We start from the raw sequence: 20,201 nt of genomic DNA on the forward strand, positions 1-20,201 counted from the left end.
CCTCCAGTGCTTTATGGCAAAGTAAAAACCAAAAAAAAAAAACATTTTTATTTTTAGTACATTTATTTTATTACTTTTTAAGAAAAATAAAACTATTTTTATTTTTAGTGCTGAACAATTAATGTACTAGCAAGCGCGGTGTGTCTGCGGCTCTGTGTGCGCAAAACGAGCAGGAGCATGCTAGTGTAGGCCTACAAGATTTATTTCCTAATTTTCAATGCTGCTTTATTTTTATGTTTTAAATTGGGAAAAACGAATTCCAAAACAACCAATAACCTCTGTATTTAAAAATAAATCAAAACAGTAGAAGTTGCACTTTTATTTAATTGTATTTTGTACAGTCTGCATGTTTGCACAAAATGTGTCCCTGTACATATAGTAAACAAAATTGGACAACTGTAAGGTCAGTGCCTGTTGTATTTGTGTATTCAAATAAACAGTTGTTTATTTCATTAGTGCACATTGGCATCTTTGAGCAAATTACCCCCAAAATTTTTGCTGCGGCGCTGCGCGCCGCACCTCCTATTCCCATGGCCAGCAGCAACCTTTACTAAGACATCTCCTGGGGGGTACAGAGATCCCTTGTGATCCGTGATAATGTAGGTTACAAATGTAGACTGAGTGATAAAGCATATTACTGAAAAACAAAGTTAGGGATTTGGAGTTATTTTGCCATTATTTTACTAGTCCGGCCCACCTGAGATCAGAGAGGCTGTATGTGGCCCTCGAACCAAAATGAGTTTGACACCCCTGGGTTAGAGGGTTAGGAAATGCATCAGTAGGTTGAGTCAGTGATTCTGGAGCAAACCATTTTTTTTTTTGCAAATATCAGTGAATATCTCCTCACAATCCGCTACCTGTCTGGTGTGTGCTGAAAATCCAGAGTCTAAACAGCCATAGGCTCTGTAAACTTCATGTTGCTAGCGTCAGTCAGTGGGGCCCGTTTACATAGCCTAGTAGCCTAGTTTACAGATCCTAAACTGGGATCTGTAAACCTGACTTTTTTTCAGCGCAGACAGTAGCATACGGTAGGCTATCGGATCGTGAGGAGATATTCACAACAGTGGTGTCACAAGCGTTCTCCAGAATGACTGACTCCACCTTTTATAGTGACTGATTTAAAAAAAACGACCAACCTTTTTGCAAACTTATGATCGATGTAATGAAGAAAAAAATTACACTGTGATACAATAAAAGCGGGATATTAATCGGGCTTCTCTTAAGGGCCTACTTCACCAGTGGGAATATGGAGGTGTATTGAACTCTGAGATCCTAAAGTAAATGTGCAAATTTTCGAGAAATCGGTTCATCATAGCCTGAGAAAAGGCAGAAAGTGTTTTATGGTCTCACTGTCTAACCCTTCACTTGTGATATCACAACTGGCCAAACTGGTGAAGTAGGCCTTTAAGTATTGATCCCTTTTTTTCCAACTGCTGGGCTAAAGCTGTGATTTGTGATTTGAAGACTTGGTTTGCTGCAAACATCTGGGGGATGTGGGATCCCTTTGAGTATGTGGTATCCTTGTTTGGAAATATACATGCACACACAATCACAGTATGAAAGGAATGTGCATGTATCTCTAAATGTCACACAGTTTTATAGCTCTGAATCGCTGCTCATGGAAAGCTTTTTATTTGTTGTTCATTTTAAATAACTTGTAAAATATGGTATTGTGACGTCACCTTTGTCGCTCATGCTGTAATAACCTGGAAGTTTAAAATGCATACTCTTGAACCAGACCCAAGAAAATGAAACTTACCCAGATAAATCCTGAGTGACTTCTTCCACGTCATTATTAATTCAGTTACACTATCCCGCACTCAAAACAGAGGCACAAATACAATTTGCATGTTTTTTTTTAACTTAAAAAAAAAAAAAAAAAAAAAAACATCAAATATTGCACAATTAAAAAATACAGATACAAGTGGAAATATTAAAAAAGAGAGTATTTAAGTCACCTCCCTATGAAGAAAATGCAAGTGTCCTACTTTGGAGAAAGTGGTAAATAATGTGTTGGTGTGTTGTGTTTCTTTTAGCATCTTCTTCCGTTTTCGGCCCAGAGCAACAATCCGCTGTAGTACGAAAAAAGACTTCACACGAGTCCTGTTTCTGTCATCTAGGAACATTTGGCAACTGATTAGAGATAATTTGACATCCAAAGCAAACGCATCTCTTGAATTAATCCAGTGAGGAGTGAAAATGTGTGACATGGAGTTCATTGGATAGAAGTTAGACGATTGCTCCTTCTGAAGAATTTGCCCACCGTAAGACCCAGATGGCAACCACCCCGACATCTTGTGAGGGTTTTTCATTCAAGTCTATTTCACACAGCACAGTAGGTATCAGTGCTGTTCTGTCAGATGCATTGTGATCCAGAGGTTTTGTCTCGTGTACATAAGGCCTGGGGATGCAGTGGAGCAAGTTGAAGTGAATCCTCTCCTTGTTAGTTAAGTTTGGCACTGATGCGTATCCACTGAAGAGCCTGTCTGGTGTATTGTACTGTGTGAGAGATGCTACTATGAAGAGTCAATGGCCCGGACAACGTATTCAAGTAGTTGAAGAACTCTATAATGAAAAAGGAAGACAGTTCTTGTGAAACCTTGGTCGTCCTGTGCGTACATAACTGATTCATTTTACATATGCGGCTTATTTTTTTTATGCAAAATGGGTGGCTCATACCTTTGTTCTCCTTTGCTAGGTTGTCTGCCACCTCCCAGTACTCATAGCTGTATAAGACACTGTTGGTAATGTTCAGGTGATTGGCTGCCATCTGGTGGATACGTTGGGGAATGCTTATGAGAGAGGGGAAGGTGCTGGCCCCTTGTGAGCCCCGTCCGATATGTTTGGCATTGGGTGAGAGTGGAGGAGGAAGTTCTCCTGTACCCCTGGGAGTTAAACAAAATACATGTACAACAGAACAATGGTGATTAATTAAGGTTCAGAGGATTAATTAAATGGAGCACCTGTAATATAAAGATATTATCCACCTACTTCCCGGAGTCGCTCCAAATGGGTGGTGTAGTAGGCACTTTGGGAGAACTCTGTAATGACATGATGAAAAATAATAAAAGTCCAGCCCAAATGTTAAAAATTCCAGAAATTAAATGGACGGTAACATTTCCTGTAAAGGACACTTTGTCGTTTTCTAGATATACCTTAAAGTAGTCCAGAAGAACCTTGGAGTATTTAAGTGCGTGGTCCTTCTTTAGACGAAACATTTGCCAGTAAAGGAGCGCAAGGCATCGGAAACTGTGGGCACACAACAGGATGTCAAAAAGACTTAGACGGACCGCAAATCATACTCAATATGCAGGTTCTTGGGTGCGATGACAGATGTGGCCTGAACAGAGGAGAAGACATACGCACCACAGTACTGCCAGCTGTTTGTCTTCCTGTCTCGCCCCAGGGCCGGAGTGGCTCTTCAGCCTCATTGCGTACCTAAGAACGCAGGACTGTTAACAATGGAGCTGCAGTTCATGTTTGTGTATACGAGTGTCTGTTTGTCCAAATCCAAAATACATCTCTTCTTTTGCACAAATGTGTATTTCACCTAATAAGCTCCACTGTCTCTGAGTACATGGTATACGGAGACTTTGCCTCAAGGGGCCCTTCCTCCATCGCCTTCCCACACTCCATGAAGGAGAGAGCAGCATCTATGTAATTCACAGCCTTCCCCAGCTTGTCCACCTGGAAAACAAGACATTTTTATGTGATTAAATATTAAAGGAATACTTCAATATTTAAGTTTCCAAAACAAGCAGGAATGATGAGAAGGTATTCAGCTCTGTGCATTAAAAAGATAAATTTTTGAAATAGAGTTATCCTGGATATCCTAGTTTAGCACACAAACTGGACACGGGGAAACAGCTAACGTAGCATCAACGATTCTGCTGTCTAAATCCGTGACATCCCTTTGCTTTTCTTCCCCCATTCACATATGTGTTGAGTTCCCTGCCCTGGCCTATGCCACACTGAGCAGTAGACGGAATAATGGAAGTAGGCCTATTAGGTTTAAACTTTGGCTTCTGTCTGGGCAAATATTTCTATTTGTGAGCAAACACTTGATATAAGGAGATAATGAAATATCTGGAAAGATGCAACCCTCTGTTGACAGCTAAAGAAAAACATTTAATAATAATAATAATTGATAGGTTTTATATAGCGCTTTATTGCCTAGGCACTCAAAGACGCTTTACAGGGTTCCTGGTTCAATTTGTTCACACACAGTCATACCGGTGGTGGTAAACTACGAGAGTAGCCACAGCTGCCCTGGGGCAGACTGACGGCAAACATCTGTTTATGTGGCCGGGCCGTTCCCCGAAACATCGATCTGCAACGTTCTAGGTGGCTGCTGGCTTTGAGCCAGTTTTTTTTAGATCCCTGTTAGTGGAGCCACGGCTGTGTGTAAACACCCAACCCACACGATGAACAGGAAGCTGATATCGAGTAGATAGTATGATTTTGACAAAAAGTGTTCTGGATGTTAATCGCTTAGTATGCCTTAAAGCTCCCATATTGTGCAAATGCACTTTTCCGATGTTTTTGAACATAATTATGGGTCTACAGTGTGCCTACAGACTGCCAAAGTATTAAAAAAAAGAAAGCTCTCTCCTTTTCTCACTCTCCCCTTTTCTGAAACCCTCTACTCCCCCCAATATACTCCAGTCAGAATTCTCCCCGTTTCTGACGTCAAAAACTGGAAAGCCAGAAGCTTCCACTGTGCAGTCCACCCCCCTATTTCTTATTGGTCCACGGCCCCGAGATCCTCTGGAAAAATATTCCTTCACCCCCTTGTTGTTTGCTTGTTGCTAAGCGACAAGATGCCTGTAGTAGCCTACGGCAAAGCATGATGAATGTTGCATAATCCAATAATTTATCTTAACCACAGCAGCCTCGTTTTTAATAACACAACGGATAGGAAGCTACTTGTGCTTTTTTTCAAACGGTAAAACTGAAAGAAATTTTTTTATTGGCATTTTTGCCTGACTGGTGTATAGCTGTTAGCTTTGGGACAAGCATCGATCGTTTGCTCATTATAACCCATTTAGATTCCCCACAGCAGTCTGACAATGCCTCGTTTTTAGCAAGACAAAGCACTGGAAGGTAGTAGTGTAGTCGTCAAACTTTAAAAATTAATTTTTTCACTGATTTTAGTGATATTTTTAGCAGCTAGCTCCCGAGCTAGCTTTGCAGTAGCCACAGACACGGCAAAGACGTCATCATTGTTTACAAACAGACAGAGGGCGGGGGGAGCTCATAGATTGTATATTTACGAGGGGAGCTGCAGGTCGGTTTTAAAAATAGGCCATCGTGAGATTAGCTGAATAGAGGCATACTACAATAAATGATCTGAAAGTTTTTTTCAGCAAACAATTAAAGAAAAACGTATTAGGGACCACTAAGACCATATAATATGGTGTATAATGGAACAGAAAAGTGTATAATATGGGAGCTTTAAAGTGTTGTGTTGCTACCCCCTATTTGACCAAATCACTGAGTTACACACAGAGCACTAAGATCAGAAAATGTGACTAGTCCCCACCAAGAAAGTATCTAGCATGTTCTTTCAGGATTCTTGGATATGCAAGAGGCTAGCCAGCAATACAGTGTGTATACAATATTGGAGAACTTGGAATATGTGTATTATTCCACTTAAAGGTGAAGTTAATATCTAATCACATGAGAGAACGCTACAAACCGAAACCCGTCTCACTCATGGTCTCACTGCCGGTGCATGCCAGAGCGACACATGGGTGAATGTTTATGCACCTACAATGGCGGAGCAGGTAAAAATCCTTCCCAATGTCTGTTTTGATGGTTTTTATCATGTTTTATCACACTTATGGACCTGAGATGATGCTAGATAACTGCTGCTTGAAGACCGCAGTGCATTAATGTGACGTAGGGACGAGCGAGGGGACTGCTAACTGCAGTAACTGACAGGAAGTTAGCTAAAAGAACCATTCCGCTTACAGCACCTCTAAGTAATTTCCTGCTGTTTCTGGCCTTGTGGTAAATTAGGCACAATATGACCTTGACCAACTTCTGCAGCAGGGGACCCACTTTCTCAATGAAAAGCACCTAAAAGGTCAATACTTCTGTGTGTTATCATTGGTTTTGGCCTTATGGTCCAGACTGAGCCCTGCACCAACAGTCCAACACACCAGAAATTTCCTTTTCAACTGTATGTAGCGTAGATCAGACTCACCATTGCGTCGGCACGATGCTTCATCCTTTTAGCTTCATGTAAGTAGTACTCAGCATGGTGTGGGCTTGGAAGGACAGAAAAAGGGTAAGCTACAGTGTTTTGTGTCATTAAGTCACAGAATACCCAAGTGTCTGGTAAGTCTGTATATAGCAGATGGGGTTATGCACTGATGCACTTTGTGGACTTTGTATGGATGCTCACGTTTCATGGTTTGGCCCGGTACCCCTGTGTCCTGCTGGTCCCCAGGACTCGGATGACGGTTGCGGCTGTCTTGACGCTTTAAAACATTCCACCTCCATCTTGGGCTGGGTGTACAGGTCAACAAAAGGGGTTGAAATAAACAAAAAACCTGCAAGCAATGGAGTTGGGATGATCTAAACAAGGAGTTTCTTGTTACCTTTATAGCAGAATCTCTATTCTTGTCCCTGATCTTTTGGACATTTACGTGATGCTGCTCAGAAGTCTTTGTTTTAGAGGAAGGCTTGGTGGCATCGGGGCTATCGGACAGGGGAGAAAGAGGAGACAGTGGTCTCTTGCTGTCCAAGTACTCTTCCAAGTATCTGCAAGTACAACACACCCACATTTGGACATTGAAACATACACAATGATTGTATTTGTGCATACAGTATGAATGTACAACGTATGACTGTACATACGGTTTGTTTGGCATTTTCTTACCCATTGTGTGTGGTCTCAATCACAAAGTTGTTCTCGGCTACATGAGACATACAATCCGCGCGGCCCGACAGATCATTTGCATTAGGAATACTCCTTTTGCTTTCTCTGTCTGACACACCATTCTCCAACTGGTCACACACAAAACACACAAATGCATGCCTTGAAAAACAAGCCTATATCGATGCTCATTAATCATATTCCTGCATATAAACATCTAAGGCACACATCAAATTCAACATGGGAAAACAAAATACTCAAGTTTTATACCTTGCGTTTCCGTTTGCTGTCTTTAGTCACAGTCTCTGGGACATACAGGTGTTTCATAGCCTCTCTTTTCTTGTCCTTGGTTGATGAAGAGGAGGAGGAAGATGTGGATTTTTTAACAGGGGAACTAGTAGTGCTGTCCGGGACCCTTTTTAGAAGACACAGATCTATCTGCACAACAAGATTTCTAAGTCCTCGCTGTGAGGATGCTGTAGCCTTCTCACCTCGCCCGAACGGGACCAGAGTGTAGAGTTTTTGCTGACCCTCACTGGGATTCCCTGAGTTGGGTCCTCTGCGGTGTACCCCCTTCGATTTGTCAGTTGAGACTGGGCCTTGTTGCCCTCTCTTGTGAGAGGTAGAGTCGGCTCGGACTTTGGTGATCGGAGCCCGATACTCCGATTCTGACTCTGAATGTGAAGAGGAGGAGACAGAGGATGAGGAAGGTGCTCTTTGGAGAGTCGATAAACGTGAAGGAGGAGGTGACTGGTCCCGCTGTAACTCTCTGTCCCCCTCACTTCTCCCTCCCTTTTTTGTCCTCCCCTGGTGGTGTGAGTCGTCTGGAAGTTGGTGTCGCTCGGTGTTGGAAGGTAATCTCTGTTTGGCCTGAAGAGTTTGCCATTCACGTCTATGATGCTGCTCCTTCCTCCTCCGGTTTTCCCCTCTTTCTGTCTCCTCCTCTCTCTTCCTCTGCCTCTCTATCGCTCCCTCCTCCTCCTCTTCCTCTTCTGCCGAACTCAGGATCCAGGGACGTCTCAATAGCTGCTCCTCCGCCAGCCTTTTGTCTTCTTTTCTCTCCGGTTTACTCTGTTGTTTTGCCCTATGTCTGTCCTCTATTCTCTCGTGTTTTCTTCGCGCAGATTTGGTCAGATTATCTCCTCTGTGTTCCACCCCCTGTTCCTTGGACTGGGGTTTCTTCTGTGTTGTTTTTGTATTGCTAACATGCACAAGAGTTGGTGCTGTAGCCTCCGAAGACTTGGTCCTAGGTTTTAGGATAGGGTTTGATCTAGAGTCCAACCCAGTATTTGAATTATGAGCAGTTTTAAAGGTAGATTGGGAATGGGTGCTATGACCGGAGTTGGTTTCCTGACCAGTCGGAACTAAGTGATGTGCTCTTGTAGGGCTATGTTGTGAGCTAGATTGAAACCAAGGCCTTGGCTTGTGGATGGAGTTGTGATTCGGTCTGCTCGTCTGAACCTGCTCAAGATGTGGAGTTTGTTTGGCAAATGGAGTCTCAGTGACCGGTTTAGAACTTGGATGAAAGTTGGGATTGTGTCTAGATTTGTGGCTGTGACTCGGGTTAGGGTGTAAAACAGCAGAAGCCTTGGATTTGCTTTGGCTATGGTCTTGGTCCTTAATGGGTCGAGTCTTTGGCTTGTGCTGTTGGGTTGGCTGAAAATAAGCGCTGTTTGTAGACTTGCTCTTTGTTTCAGTGTTATGCAATGGGTCAATCCATGACCTATTTTTTGTCCTGTGGGGATTGGTTGTTAGGCTGGGTTGTGTTTGGTTCTGACTCTGAACCTCAGAGTAGTGACGAACCCTGGAAGAAGCAGGTACTCTTGGACTGGGGCTTCTTGGAGGGTCTCTAAGTATAGGGCTAGGACTACGGCTGGCCCTCGGACTACCACACGGACTACCACACGGACTTGGGCAAACACTTGGAACTGGACTGGGGGACGGGCTGTGCCTCGGGCTGGGACTTGGGCAGGTGCTGGTGAATGGGCTGGGGCTTGGACAGTAGCTATAACCAGGGCTAGGTAGGGGGCTGTTGTTGTGGCTGTAATTGAACTGTGGGCTGAGAATAGGGCTTTGGCTGGGGCTGTATTCCCGATTGCTGTCCCAGGATCTGGCTGGAGATGGGGCTCTTTGGGTATGGGGTGAGGGAGTGCGTCCTGCTGGAATGCAGTGATCCTGTTCACTGCTGGCAGATTTGTTCCGGGAATTTTTCAGCCATTTATCCAACTGCCACTGGGCAGCAGGGGGGTGATCAGTCTTCAGAAAGAACAGAGAGAAACAAATGTCAACAATCAACAGTAATTCGACTTATTTTTGCTAATAGGTGTAAAAAGTCTAGTTAACTTTTTTTAAAGAAAAGTAATCATAAAACAGTAAAGCATTTCCAACAAAGCCTAATTCAATATCAAATGCTTATGAATAAAAACCCTACGTCTACCTTTTTTTAAATGTGAATAAAACCTGTCTGAAGAACTAACTATCTTGAAAAAAGGACATATTAAGAAAATTTTAACTTTTATGATAAAAAAAAATGATTTGCATTGAAAACAGGGAAAAATACTCCACAAGAGACATTTCTTGCAAGTTGCAACTATACATCATTTGACAGTTTAAACAATCTCAGAGATTTAGATTTAAATGTAAAAGTAATGTTGTAGAGATGTGAAGTAGCAGGGGAACATTTTTTAGAAATACTCAAGTAAAGTACAAGTACAGGACATGTGTAAAGGTACATTCTACATCTGTACAATTTGTTTTACGTACAAGGTAAACGATGACTGGTAGCCGTCAGAGAATGAAGGATCAGGTTTACCCAGGTCAAGGAATGACACATGTGTGCACATACCACAACAAAGAACCATCTAAAACGCACTACAGTCACCACACATAACAAATGCCTCACCAACTCGGCTTAAATTACTTCTAACTTGTGATGACAAACCTGGATCATGACTCATGATTAAAAAGCGCTACTTCAATTAATAAAATCCAACTGACATTATAATCTTCTGTCAATAGCCAACTTACTACATGGTATCCCAGTCCACATCTGTGTTTACAGTAACTCAACCCCCATCCAATTATGCCAAATGACTCACTTAATGTTTGCTTTATAACTGGCTTGGTTACCTAGAGAATGAGAAAAATACAAGAGAAAAATGCAGCAGGAGTTTTTTTCACCCAAAAAAAAAAAAGAGGATACTCACGGTGGGAGATCAGACTTCTTCCTCTCTCACATTCTCTTTTTCTCTCTCCCTTTGCTGACCAGGAGCTACATTAAACCTCTACTTACTCCTCAAGTCAAACAGTGACCCCTACCCCCTCCCCACATCCCTTGCCCTCTTTTCCAGAGAAGACACTGCACCTCTTGTACCGTGTCTCGGCTGCCCTCCCTCCTTCTTTTCTGTCCCTCCCTGTCTCTCTCTCTCTCGCTCTCTCTCTCTCTCTCTCTCTCTCTCTCTCTCTCTCTCTCTCTCTCTCTCTCTCTCTCTCTCTCTCTCTCTCTCTCTCTCACACACACACTACCTGGAACTCTGGATTTGCTGCTTCCATAACTCCAACCCCCATCTCTTCCTTGAGAGACATTTAAACAGTCCACGTAATGAAAAACACATGGTGTGCACCCCCCACCCTCCCCCCACCCACCCAAACATGCGCTCCACTCCCTCTCTCTCTATAGGGGCCCAAATGTAGTGCATGTTTAGTAATAAGTCCACTATGTCGTACAGGGCCTTCCATTCATAAAAGAGGAGCTGGGTTTCCCTTCATTCCCCACATAGCACTAGTCCCAAACCCAACACCACAATTCCCTACAACTCTAAAAGCCCATATACTATGCTCAACCCCTTAGCACTAAGTCAACCATTCAATAATTTTTCTGAGACAATGATATAAAAGCGGTCCTCATTCTCTTTGTTTTGAAAGAGTAGCTAGCTGTAGTTGTAGATGTCAACATGAACTCGATTCTTGAGGACTTCCACGTCGTGAGGGCTTTCCTCTTTAAGACTGGGCCTGTTGACATGACACCCACGCACTAATTCCTAAAAGCCACTTCTGCCCCCCCCCCTCCCCAACGCACACACACACCCTCCTCCTCTCAAACTCACATGCATTCCTCATTCCTCTGTCCCTCCCCACACCTGCCTCAAAGCCACCACTCCCTGTGGAGAATTCACCCGAAGGCGCACAACCAAAGGTAAGAGACAGACAAGCGAGAGAGGGACGGTAGAAGATAGAGAGCAGAAGTGGAGGGTGTGGTTTAGTGTTGATACCTGCTTGCTGTGGCATGGTGGCCGCGCGCTGGCTGGCGACGAAGGATCCGGGTGAACTTCTGGACTCTGACTGGGGCTCCGAGAGTGAAGACTGCTGCTCCCCGACGCAGTGGTGGAGTCAGAGCCCGAAGAGTCAGAGCTGGAATGTCTCACTCGCCTGCCATGTGTGTGTGCTCGCTGTGCTGACAGTCTTGTCAGTCAACACACACATACACAAACATCAGAGAAGGGTCAGCATACGAACACGGCCCGAGTGGAGCACACAAGGATGGATATTCACACAGTTGAACTAATGTTTAAAAAAAAATTTTAAACTCATATTAACAATGTTCAGACAGGATAATTGTAATTCAGTACCTGTGTCCATCCCTGGAAGCAGACTTGTGAGTTGCCTTCAAGGACACAAAACAAAAAAACAGAAACTTATCAACAACAACAGCAGCAGCGTAGTGAATGACTGGCTGCACTCGACGTGTTCCCTCGAGCTGATTGACAACTTAATATTATTGAGAGCAAATACAGACACAGTTCTTAATTGAGTTCAAGTTGTACCAGAAAAACAGGCAGCTGTCAGTAGGAGCTGCCAAACACGGTACTCGTGCTTTACTTTTTGTTTTGTTTTCCCTCAGACTTCCTTTTTGTGTCCTCACACACTCTCATTGCCTCTGTTCCTGCTTGAGCATGCACAATACCATTAAGACATGTCCATCTTTGGTCAAAAGGTCTCGGTTAGTTAGTTTTTATTTTTGTGTCATGCCAAACATCTGGCTCATCACGCATGGGATTACAAGACACTGCTGTCTTAAAAAAACATGCTTATGCCGGCAATACATGAACAAAAACAGAAAAGAACAAATGCAAGAACATTTTAAGCACTTCTCCAATCTTTCAAATAAAATGATCATGTGGACACATTCAAGTGGGTATTTTGCACCAAAAATAACTGCTACAAGCCGATTGTTTTCCTCTTCTCCAAGGCTTTCTCCAGATAAGTAAAATGTTTCATATGTGCATCACCCATGTTTACGACATCAACAACTGTTTTCATCTTACTAAAGAAAAATACTAGCATTATCATTATTAACCATTATTAATAAAGAAATGCATAAAATTGGAAATATTTTTTTCAAGCCATTTTTAGTTATCTGGGTTCCTGGTTTAAGAGATAGATGCAGGGTGTCACTTACCCTTTGAGTGTCATCATCATCACTGCTCAGCTTCAGGTCATCAGCAAGCATGCTGTACGCAAAGGAACACAAAGAAATCACAGACTGTTGCACATTCAATCACACATTTAACACGCTGAAATAACAAATAGGATTTGTATTCCAAAGCCTACAAAACCGTTCTTCAGAAAATGTGATCATATCAAATCAAGGGCCTTTCATGATATAGTAGAATATTGTTTACTTCCAGACAAAACAAATCTACAGCTAAATAAACTAAATTAAGAAAGACGATCAATAAAGATAAATACTGTCAGTTTATTCAAATGCTCAATATCTTTTTTAGAGTAAGATTCCTAATGAACTACTGATCTATCATGTTTGTCCTGCAAGTATATGTAACCAAAGACATTTTCTGTTAAAGTGCAAAAAGTGCTGAAACTTTCCAAGAAAAAAAACTCCTTCGAAATGTTTTGGAAATGCCAACTGTCATAAAACTGCTGTGTTACATAACGCAGGCTTTGTGTTAATCTGGAACAGACAGTTGGCTTACAACACAGAACATGTGTTTCGCACTAAAAAGAGGAAGTAAAGAGGTAACAAACAGGAGCACATCGGTCTTTACTGACAGCTTTAAAGAATGTAAGCTGACCTATGTCCTGACCCGTGTCGTGTAGCCTGAAACACTGTGTTGACTAGCTTTACATGGCTACTAACATTTACTCTGTCATAAACGCTTTCCCTTGGGGCTGTATACATGATGATGCTCATGATTTGTATCTAAACTGTGTGTGATATATTGTGTCTTCAGTGTGTGTGATGCCGCAGCAGTTCAGGTTTGATGACCTGCATTGGATCATGTTTCCTCATCTTCCACTTACGATTTGTGAGGTGCCACACGAGGGTGATGGGTCATTCTCATCTGAACATTCCCCTGACCTTAAAAAGACAAGAAAACATGAAACCAAACATAAATACAGAACAGATTGTAATGTATTGCACATGCCAGGTAAGCATCTTTTGTTGTCAGTAAACACATACTGTGCCTTTGTTGTGTAGTCTGTAGTTTTGCTTCCTTAGGGAAAAGGGAAAAACAAAAGAACATGAGCAAAAATATCTGTTTACAGTGTTTACACAGCTTAATTTAGCATTGCACAACACTACCAGATCACAATGTCGGACTTGATGAACATAACATAATCAAAATAGATTCATCAGAACTGGGGCTGTCCTTTTTCCTATGCATTCCTCATCCTTCTTTGTCAGAACCTGGCGCCTACATCACCCACAATGCAACTTAACCAGCGACAGTTCGCTTCGGAGGTATCGGTATGCTATGGTAGTAGCGGCTAATATAGCCTCAGGCTGCTAGCCTCCAGCAGAGATGAGAAGCGGATTACAGATGTTTGGTACCTCTCGTCTTTCTAACTCCAAACCCCCAAATTTGTTTTCTCATTTTGAGACTTGTATTCTTCAGACTGAAACAAGCGATATCGCTTGAGGCATTTTATCAGACTTCACACAGCTCCCTTTTTAACCATGAAACATTCCCAAGGAGCTTTAAACAGACTTACATCTGTAAAATCAGCCAGGTTCCCTTTTGTAACTTTGTTTTACAAAGTGCTATACAAATAAAGGTTATTATTATTATTTTTTTATTATTTTATTATTATTATTATTATTATTATTATTATTATTATTATTATTATTATTATTATTATTATTATTATTATTATTATTATTATTATTATTATTATTATTATTATTATTATTATTATTTATTTATTATCAAAGATAAAAAGTAACACATATACAACACACACACACACACACACACACACACACACACACACACACACACACACACACACACACACACACACACACACACAACATATACCTTGGGGTTGTATAGAAGTCGCTGGGCCTGGTCACCCCCTAAGGCCTGCTGGGATGGCCAGGACTGAGTCATGTCCTGTGCAACAGAAGGGGAAGGGGGTCAAAGGTGAATTGTGAGACGCCACTGTGATTGATGATCTCCACATACAGACACTCAAGCCTTCCTAAACCTTTTCTTGATTTTTACTTTTATTTCGGAGTAACTTATCTCTCCTATTTCCACACATACAGTGCTGAGAGGCTTGTTTAGCAGCTGACTCTCGTTATCAGCGCTGCTCCTCCCCACCAGGGGGAGTGTGACAGGGTGTAAAATATGGGTTAGTATCACTTTCTAGTGTTGGCTGTAGGCTGAGAGAGGTGTTTTACATAGTTGGTGTGGGAGTGTGTTCCCTGCACACTGCCAAGATTTATTTACAATCTTTTTCTTTCCGTTTGACAAATTTGCAGATGGATCTTATTCCAGGCATTTCAAGTTTCTGCTTTATTTGTGGATCTATTAGTTTATTATTTCATACAATTTTCCTTTTTGAAAGTGAATAACTTTTTTTTTAAAGACCCTGGCAGGCAACAGCATCTCCAATTGTTTTGTTTGTGCATGTGTTACACACTTTGGGCTGAAAATATTACCTAATAAGCTTTTTTGAAAAAGGTATGATTATCAAACCTGAGCAGCTGGCGGAAACACCAATACAGTATCTGACAGTATCTGTCAGTGTTGTAGTACTCTGGATCACTCTTGGTCTATAGAACGGTCTTGAGACCAATTTTTAAAAGTCTCTTTCTCCCAATCCAACCACAGTATTATCTCGGTTAACAGCGAATCACACTTGGATTTTGTTTCATGACCTGTCGAGACCACAACAGCTGGGGATATCACTTAATACCCTGTACATTTTCAGATGTGTTTGTTAACGTACTGTGGGATGTGTACTGGTCTGGTTCTGGTCTTTACTCAAGGCAAGGCAAGGCATATAACTACAGATCACGGCTAGTGCTGAAATGACAAGTCAACTAAACTATTATCTTTTGACAGAAAAAAAAAAAAACGTGATTATGATTATTAATTGTCCTTGCCAATAAGAGAAAAACAGGTTGATAAGATTAAGTAGGCCTGGCAGAGGTGAGCATGCTCTGAACACTTTTAAACCAAAATTAGCCAAAGGTATTTTAAATAGCAGCTGAGGGACAGTGAAAGTGTCTAGCTGTGCACGCTGCGTTTCACTGCTGACAGTGATAATAACACATGATTATACAGTTGCACTATTATGAATATTCACCCCATTTCTTCTTTGTTCTCTCTGCACGGGACTGGAGATGAAACCAGCCGTGCGGAGGGAGCTCTACACGCACAGTACACTGTCTTTGCCACTGTTCTGATTATAATCTTTGCTGATTAGATTGCCCGCAGTCACACTCAGACAAACCAGGCCTCATTGATGCTGACAAAAATGTCCTGATTTTGTACTGCTCATTTACCGTTTTAGAATGATCCAGTTCTTCAGCCGTGTTGTAACGCGGGAGCATGGAGTGCTCAGGGTGTAATGTAAATACATGTGTGTTTGTGAACATCTACGGGTGAAAGACGGCACGAGGTTGCTTGACTGCTGAAGCCCTGAGCAAGCCCTGGAAAAGGTCATGTTTTATCAGATCGGATGTCTGAGGATTTATGCGTGGCTGGGGGAAGGCAGATTATGATGTGTGGTTACAGACTCCAAAACTCAACAATAACTGTTACGGTGTAAAGGAATAGTTTATAATTTTGGAAAATGTGCTTATTTGTTTTATTTTCAAGAGTTAAAATTAGACGAAAAATATCACTTTGGTGCTTGTCTGCTCAATATAAGGCTACAGCAGAAGTCACTATGCCTGGCCGCAACATGAAACCACAGCTTATTATTTTTAAACTTCAGTTTTAGTAAGCCTGTGACGAAATATAAGGTGTTGATTATTAGGCTTTAGATGCACTAGGAAACCGACAGGCTAGTTCTTCCCTCCGTTTCAGGTTTTTATGCTTAGCTAAGCTAACCAGCTTGTGGCTGTAGTTTCATATTTAGCTTACAAACATGAGCGGGGCATCAATATTCTCAACTAACTATAGGCAAGAAAGCAAATAAACATATTTTCCCAAAATGTAAAAAAAAAAAACGATTGATTTAACTTAACAGGAGTCTGCTGGAGGGAATGCTCCCAGTTTCATTCATTCAAAGACGCTCATGAGATGGCACATTTTTTTTATGATCCTGGCAGGCGACTCTTTATGAATCTCTACTCTTCCTATTCTCCACTTCCCATTCTTTACAAAGTAGTCCAAGCCCCAGAGGGCAAGTGTTTCCTCTCTATGCTTATCCTTTTCACTTCATTATCTCAGTCTCCCTCAGTCACCAAGGACACAGAGCCAGCCCTTGGCCCTTTCCCCCTCCAACAACAACAAGGGTCTCCCAGGTGGAGCAAAGTGTGTTGCTATCTTCCAACCACCTTTCCCCAACCCCAGGTTCTGTATCTCTATTCTTCCCCTCCACTCCTCCTGTCCCTCCAACACTATAGTAGTGACAGAACACCGTAAGCTGCGATCCTCTGCACTGTGATGGCTCCAACTCAAACACATAGGTAGAAAACTCAGGTGCCTAATAGTGCAAAGATAGAAATGTGGATCAACAGGAAATGCATCTGCAATAATTTTACTATTTGAATTTTTTTCGGGATTCAAGCAAAACTCCATACATTCCCAAGTTTCTGCTTCTCCTGTGTGTGGATTTCCTGCTTTTCTCTCATTGTGAACTGGATATATTATCTGATCACTAGATCCCAGGTTCTTTTCTGTGCGCTGTTTGAATGATTTCAAATTGAAGATCTTTGGCTTTCAGACTGTTCGTTAAAATAAACAAAAATATTTGAAGATGTTACCTTTAAATTCCTGGAAAGTTTTCCACTGTTTTCTGACATTTTTATACAGTAAACAACCAGTCGTATAATTAGATTTAAAAAATGTAACAGATGCATCAATAGTGAGACTAATCGCTATTTGCAGCCCTATATCTCATGTGCTGCTGGTATGTATTCTAAGCAATGATCTGCTGTAATCGTACAGTTCCAGTTCTAAAGGCTGTTTAAAATGACTCAAACCAGGAAAAAGTTGTAACCAAATGCATATTCTTTTAGATTCTCCTGGGTCAATTACCGCTACTGTGATTATCGCTATTACTTTAATTCATGAAAACAAAATGTATTAAAGTCAATGAAAAATGTAGACTAGAGTAACTCCTTACCTCCAGAATATATTTGGCACAGCTGCTGTGTTGACTCCTTGTTACCTGTTCGAACACACACAAGCAAAGGGGTGATGGTAAGAGAAAGTCACAGGAAGACAAGACTGACAGGTAATCAGAGGGACTTTTCTAACTCTTGAGAACAGCACACACAAGTCCAGTTATCAGACTAGAACCATCGAGAAAGGGCTGTTGTTGACCGTGCACACAAACCACTTTTGAGCAACTAAATCTGCAGTGAAGTGCATCCTGTCTCTCATCTAAAATGAACATGGAAGACAATACGATTATAGAAGTACACATGCCCTCACACATCCAGTATGCAAGATTCATTCATTTCATTCACCAGTATTTGGACAGGATGCATACTTAAAAGTTTCAGTCTCCATAAAATAAGCTACATATAGCACATACACACACCCAAAATAATCACCTTCTGCACTCTGCTTCCCATCTATTCACAGCAACAGTCACAACACAGTGTAGCACTTTACTGTAAACCTTACAGTCTCACACACACACACACAGACAACCACACACACACACGGTAAATTTGAAAGTTGAGAGGCGGTTGAAGCATGTTGATGACTCATATCTTAGACATCACAGCTGCAGATGATCAGACGGATGTCGATTCTGTTGCAAGCCACTTTCAGTTTCCATTCATGTGAGGCAATCCTTCTCTCTTTTTCTCCCTGGCCTACGTTTCGACACTTTGCAAGTTTCAGCGCACAATTCAAATTCACCTCGCTGGCACGAAAGCACAGCACCATGTTGCTCAAGCATGGCGACAGGAAGGCAAATCCTTCACACACACACACACACACACACACACACACAAACACTTTCCCGCCAATGCAACTGGCTGATCAAATTAGTAGCCAAAAATATTGTTTCCCCTATAATAACAGAACTAAAATGTATTTTATTTGGGGGTGTAGTGGTAAGTACACTTACACTGGCATTTTACCTTTACATTTAACATTCCCTTCAGAAACGTTGTCATTTTGGGGATTTGCCTCTGCCATCTGTGTTGCATAAGAATGCACAGCACAGTGTGTGTGTAGTACAGTGTGATTGTGTGTTGTGTGTGTGTGTGTGTGTGTGTGTGTGTGTGTGTGTGTGTGAAACTGTCTCTTCTTGCGTGCATGACTCACTAAGGTCACTGTCTGAGTGGCTGGACTCTACGCCTGCGGATGGAAAATGTGTGTGTGTGTGTGTGTTAAAAAAAATTCTGATGATGATAAAATCCACAAGGCAGTTATGAGGCCGTAAGGGATTGCATATAAAAACAAACACAGCCAGTATTTTACCTCTCTGTGGCAGTGCACAAGCAAAAGTCAGTTCAGTTTCACACTGAACAGGTCCAATAGTGTGGATAATACCATGCACAATGTGTTTCTCATATTCATAGTTACCCAGTAGCATCACTGGCTACAACCATAGTCTGTAAACTACAGCTCTGGTGTAATACCCAAATGAATGAATTCCCTAAGGGCCAAACAAACCACAACCCATCATAACACCTGCAACAAGCAAGCCAACTACATAGATGACTAACCACCTGTTACATTCTTAAAGTAGCAGAAAGCACTGAAGTTATGATCATTTTTGGGTTGTATTCAGAACAATCTGTGTTAAGTGCTAGAAGACTTTGAATCCTTTAACAATTTTTTTTTATAAAGATAGCAGCACAAAGAGCATGACCCTGGAATAACCCCCTTAGTATAGGCTATATTCAGTATTCCCATAAAGGAAGGGTCATTCTTTAAATATAACCTGCAGCTAGTGTAAGGCAATGCTATGAACAAATTGGTGACTTTAAACATGCACCAATCTTGTACTATAGAAACAACATTCAGTGACTCACTGATCACAACTCCTTACTCTTTTTATAAGTAAGCTATTATATTATTTTATTACCTGAGAATGTGCGCATCGGAATATAAAACAGACGATGGAAAGTTTCCCTTTGCCAGCGAGAACAGTAGGCATGGTTCCTGGATGGTCAGTCAGTGCTCTGCCCCGGTGTCCATGCCAGTGTGGAGCAGCGGATTCGGTGGCCCGTCCGTGACGCTGACAGACCGGCTCTTCAGCTCGTGCGGCTGTCGGGAGAGTGTGTGTTTGTGTGTGTGTCACTGATGTGGGCGGGCCGGTAACGTCAGAGAGATGACACACGCAGCTCGCGCAGGGGGATCACGACTCCAGAAAGGGAAGTTCAACACCGGTGCTTGTCTAGCAAACCTTTTCATAACATAATCGCGACGTCAAAGAGCTTCTCAATACGGGTCACTCGTTGATGAGTAACTTCAGTGACATCCAGTTCAATTTACAGGGGCGAAGCTATGAATTATAGTTCCCTTAAAATTGCATTAATTGATTATTTTGGCCAATTGGGTTACATGGTGTTTCAAATTGGATATACAACTACACATGTTTTTTGAAAAACATGGGCAAAATTGATTTGAATTTTTTTCTTTACCACCAACCCAAACATATTTTAGTTCAATATTCACGTGTATTTTTGCAGCGAAACAACTGCCTGCTGTTGCTTCAGAAGCCATGATGAGAGCTGTGGGAGTGAATCAAATCCGTGAGCTGAACCTTAAACATTATTCGTTGACATCTGTTTCATTTTTACTTTGAAAAATACAAATTCGAAGAGCAGCGCAACCATTGAATTGCATCTTCTGAAATCGATAATTTTGTTAAGTCT

At 41.8% G+C, this 20,201-nt stretch overlaps 1 protein-coding gene across 1 annotated transcript; it reads right to left on the minus strand.

The window, feature by feature from the left end:
• Window positions 1-257: 257 nt before the first annotated feature.
• Window positions 258-19,539, minus strand: aff3 (AF4/FMR2 family, member 3). Its single transcript, XM_080037859.1, has 19 exons — window positions 19,409-19,539; window positions 17,486-17,530; window positions 14,221-14,295; window positions 13,362-13,395; window positions 13,202-13,259; window positions 12,342-12,393; window positions 11,512-11,546; window positions 11,155-11,344; window positions 7,154-9,139; window positions 6,887-7,014; window positions 6,606-6,768; window positions 6,410-6,513; window positions 6,209-6,272; window positions 3,551-3,687; window positions 3,367-3,438; window positions 3,156-3,249; window positions 2,992-3,041; window positions 2,680-2,885; window positions 258-2,565 (listed from the first exon to the last, which is right to left on the minus strand). The coding sequence occupies exons 1-19, from the start codon at window positions 19,478-19,480 to the stop codon at window positions 2,444-2,446; spliced, it is 3,687 nt and encodes a 1,228-aa protein (XP_079893985.1). The 5' UTR covers window positions 19,481-19,539; the 3' UTR covers window positions 258-2,443.
• Between the last annotated feature and the right edge of the window lie 662 nt (window positions 19,540-20,201).

The sequence above is a fragment of the Ammodytes marinus genome, assembly GCF_949987685.1.
Source record: "Ammodytes marinus genome assembly, chromosome: 12".
Taxonomy (NCBI): domain Eukaryota; kingdom Metazoa; phylum Chordata; class Actinopteri; order Uranoscopiformes; family Ammodytidae; genus Ammodytes; species Ammodytes marinus.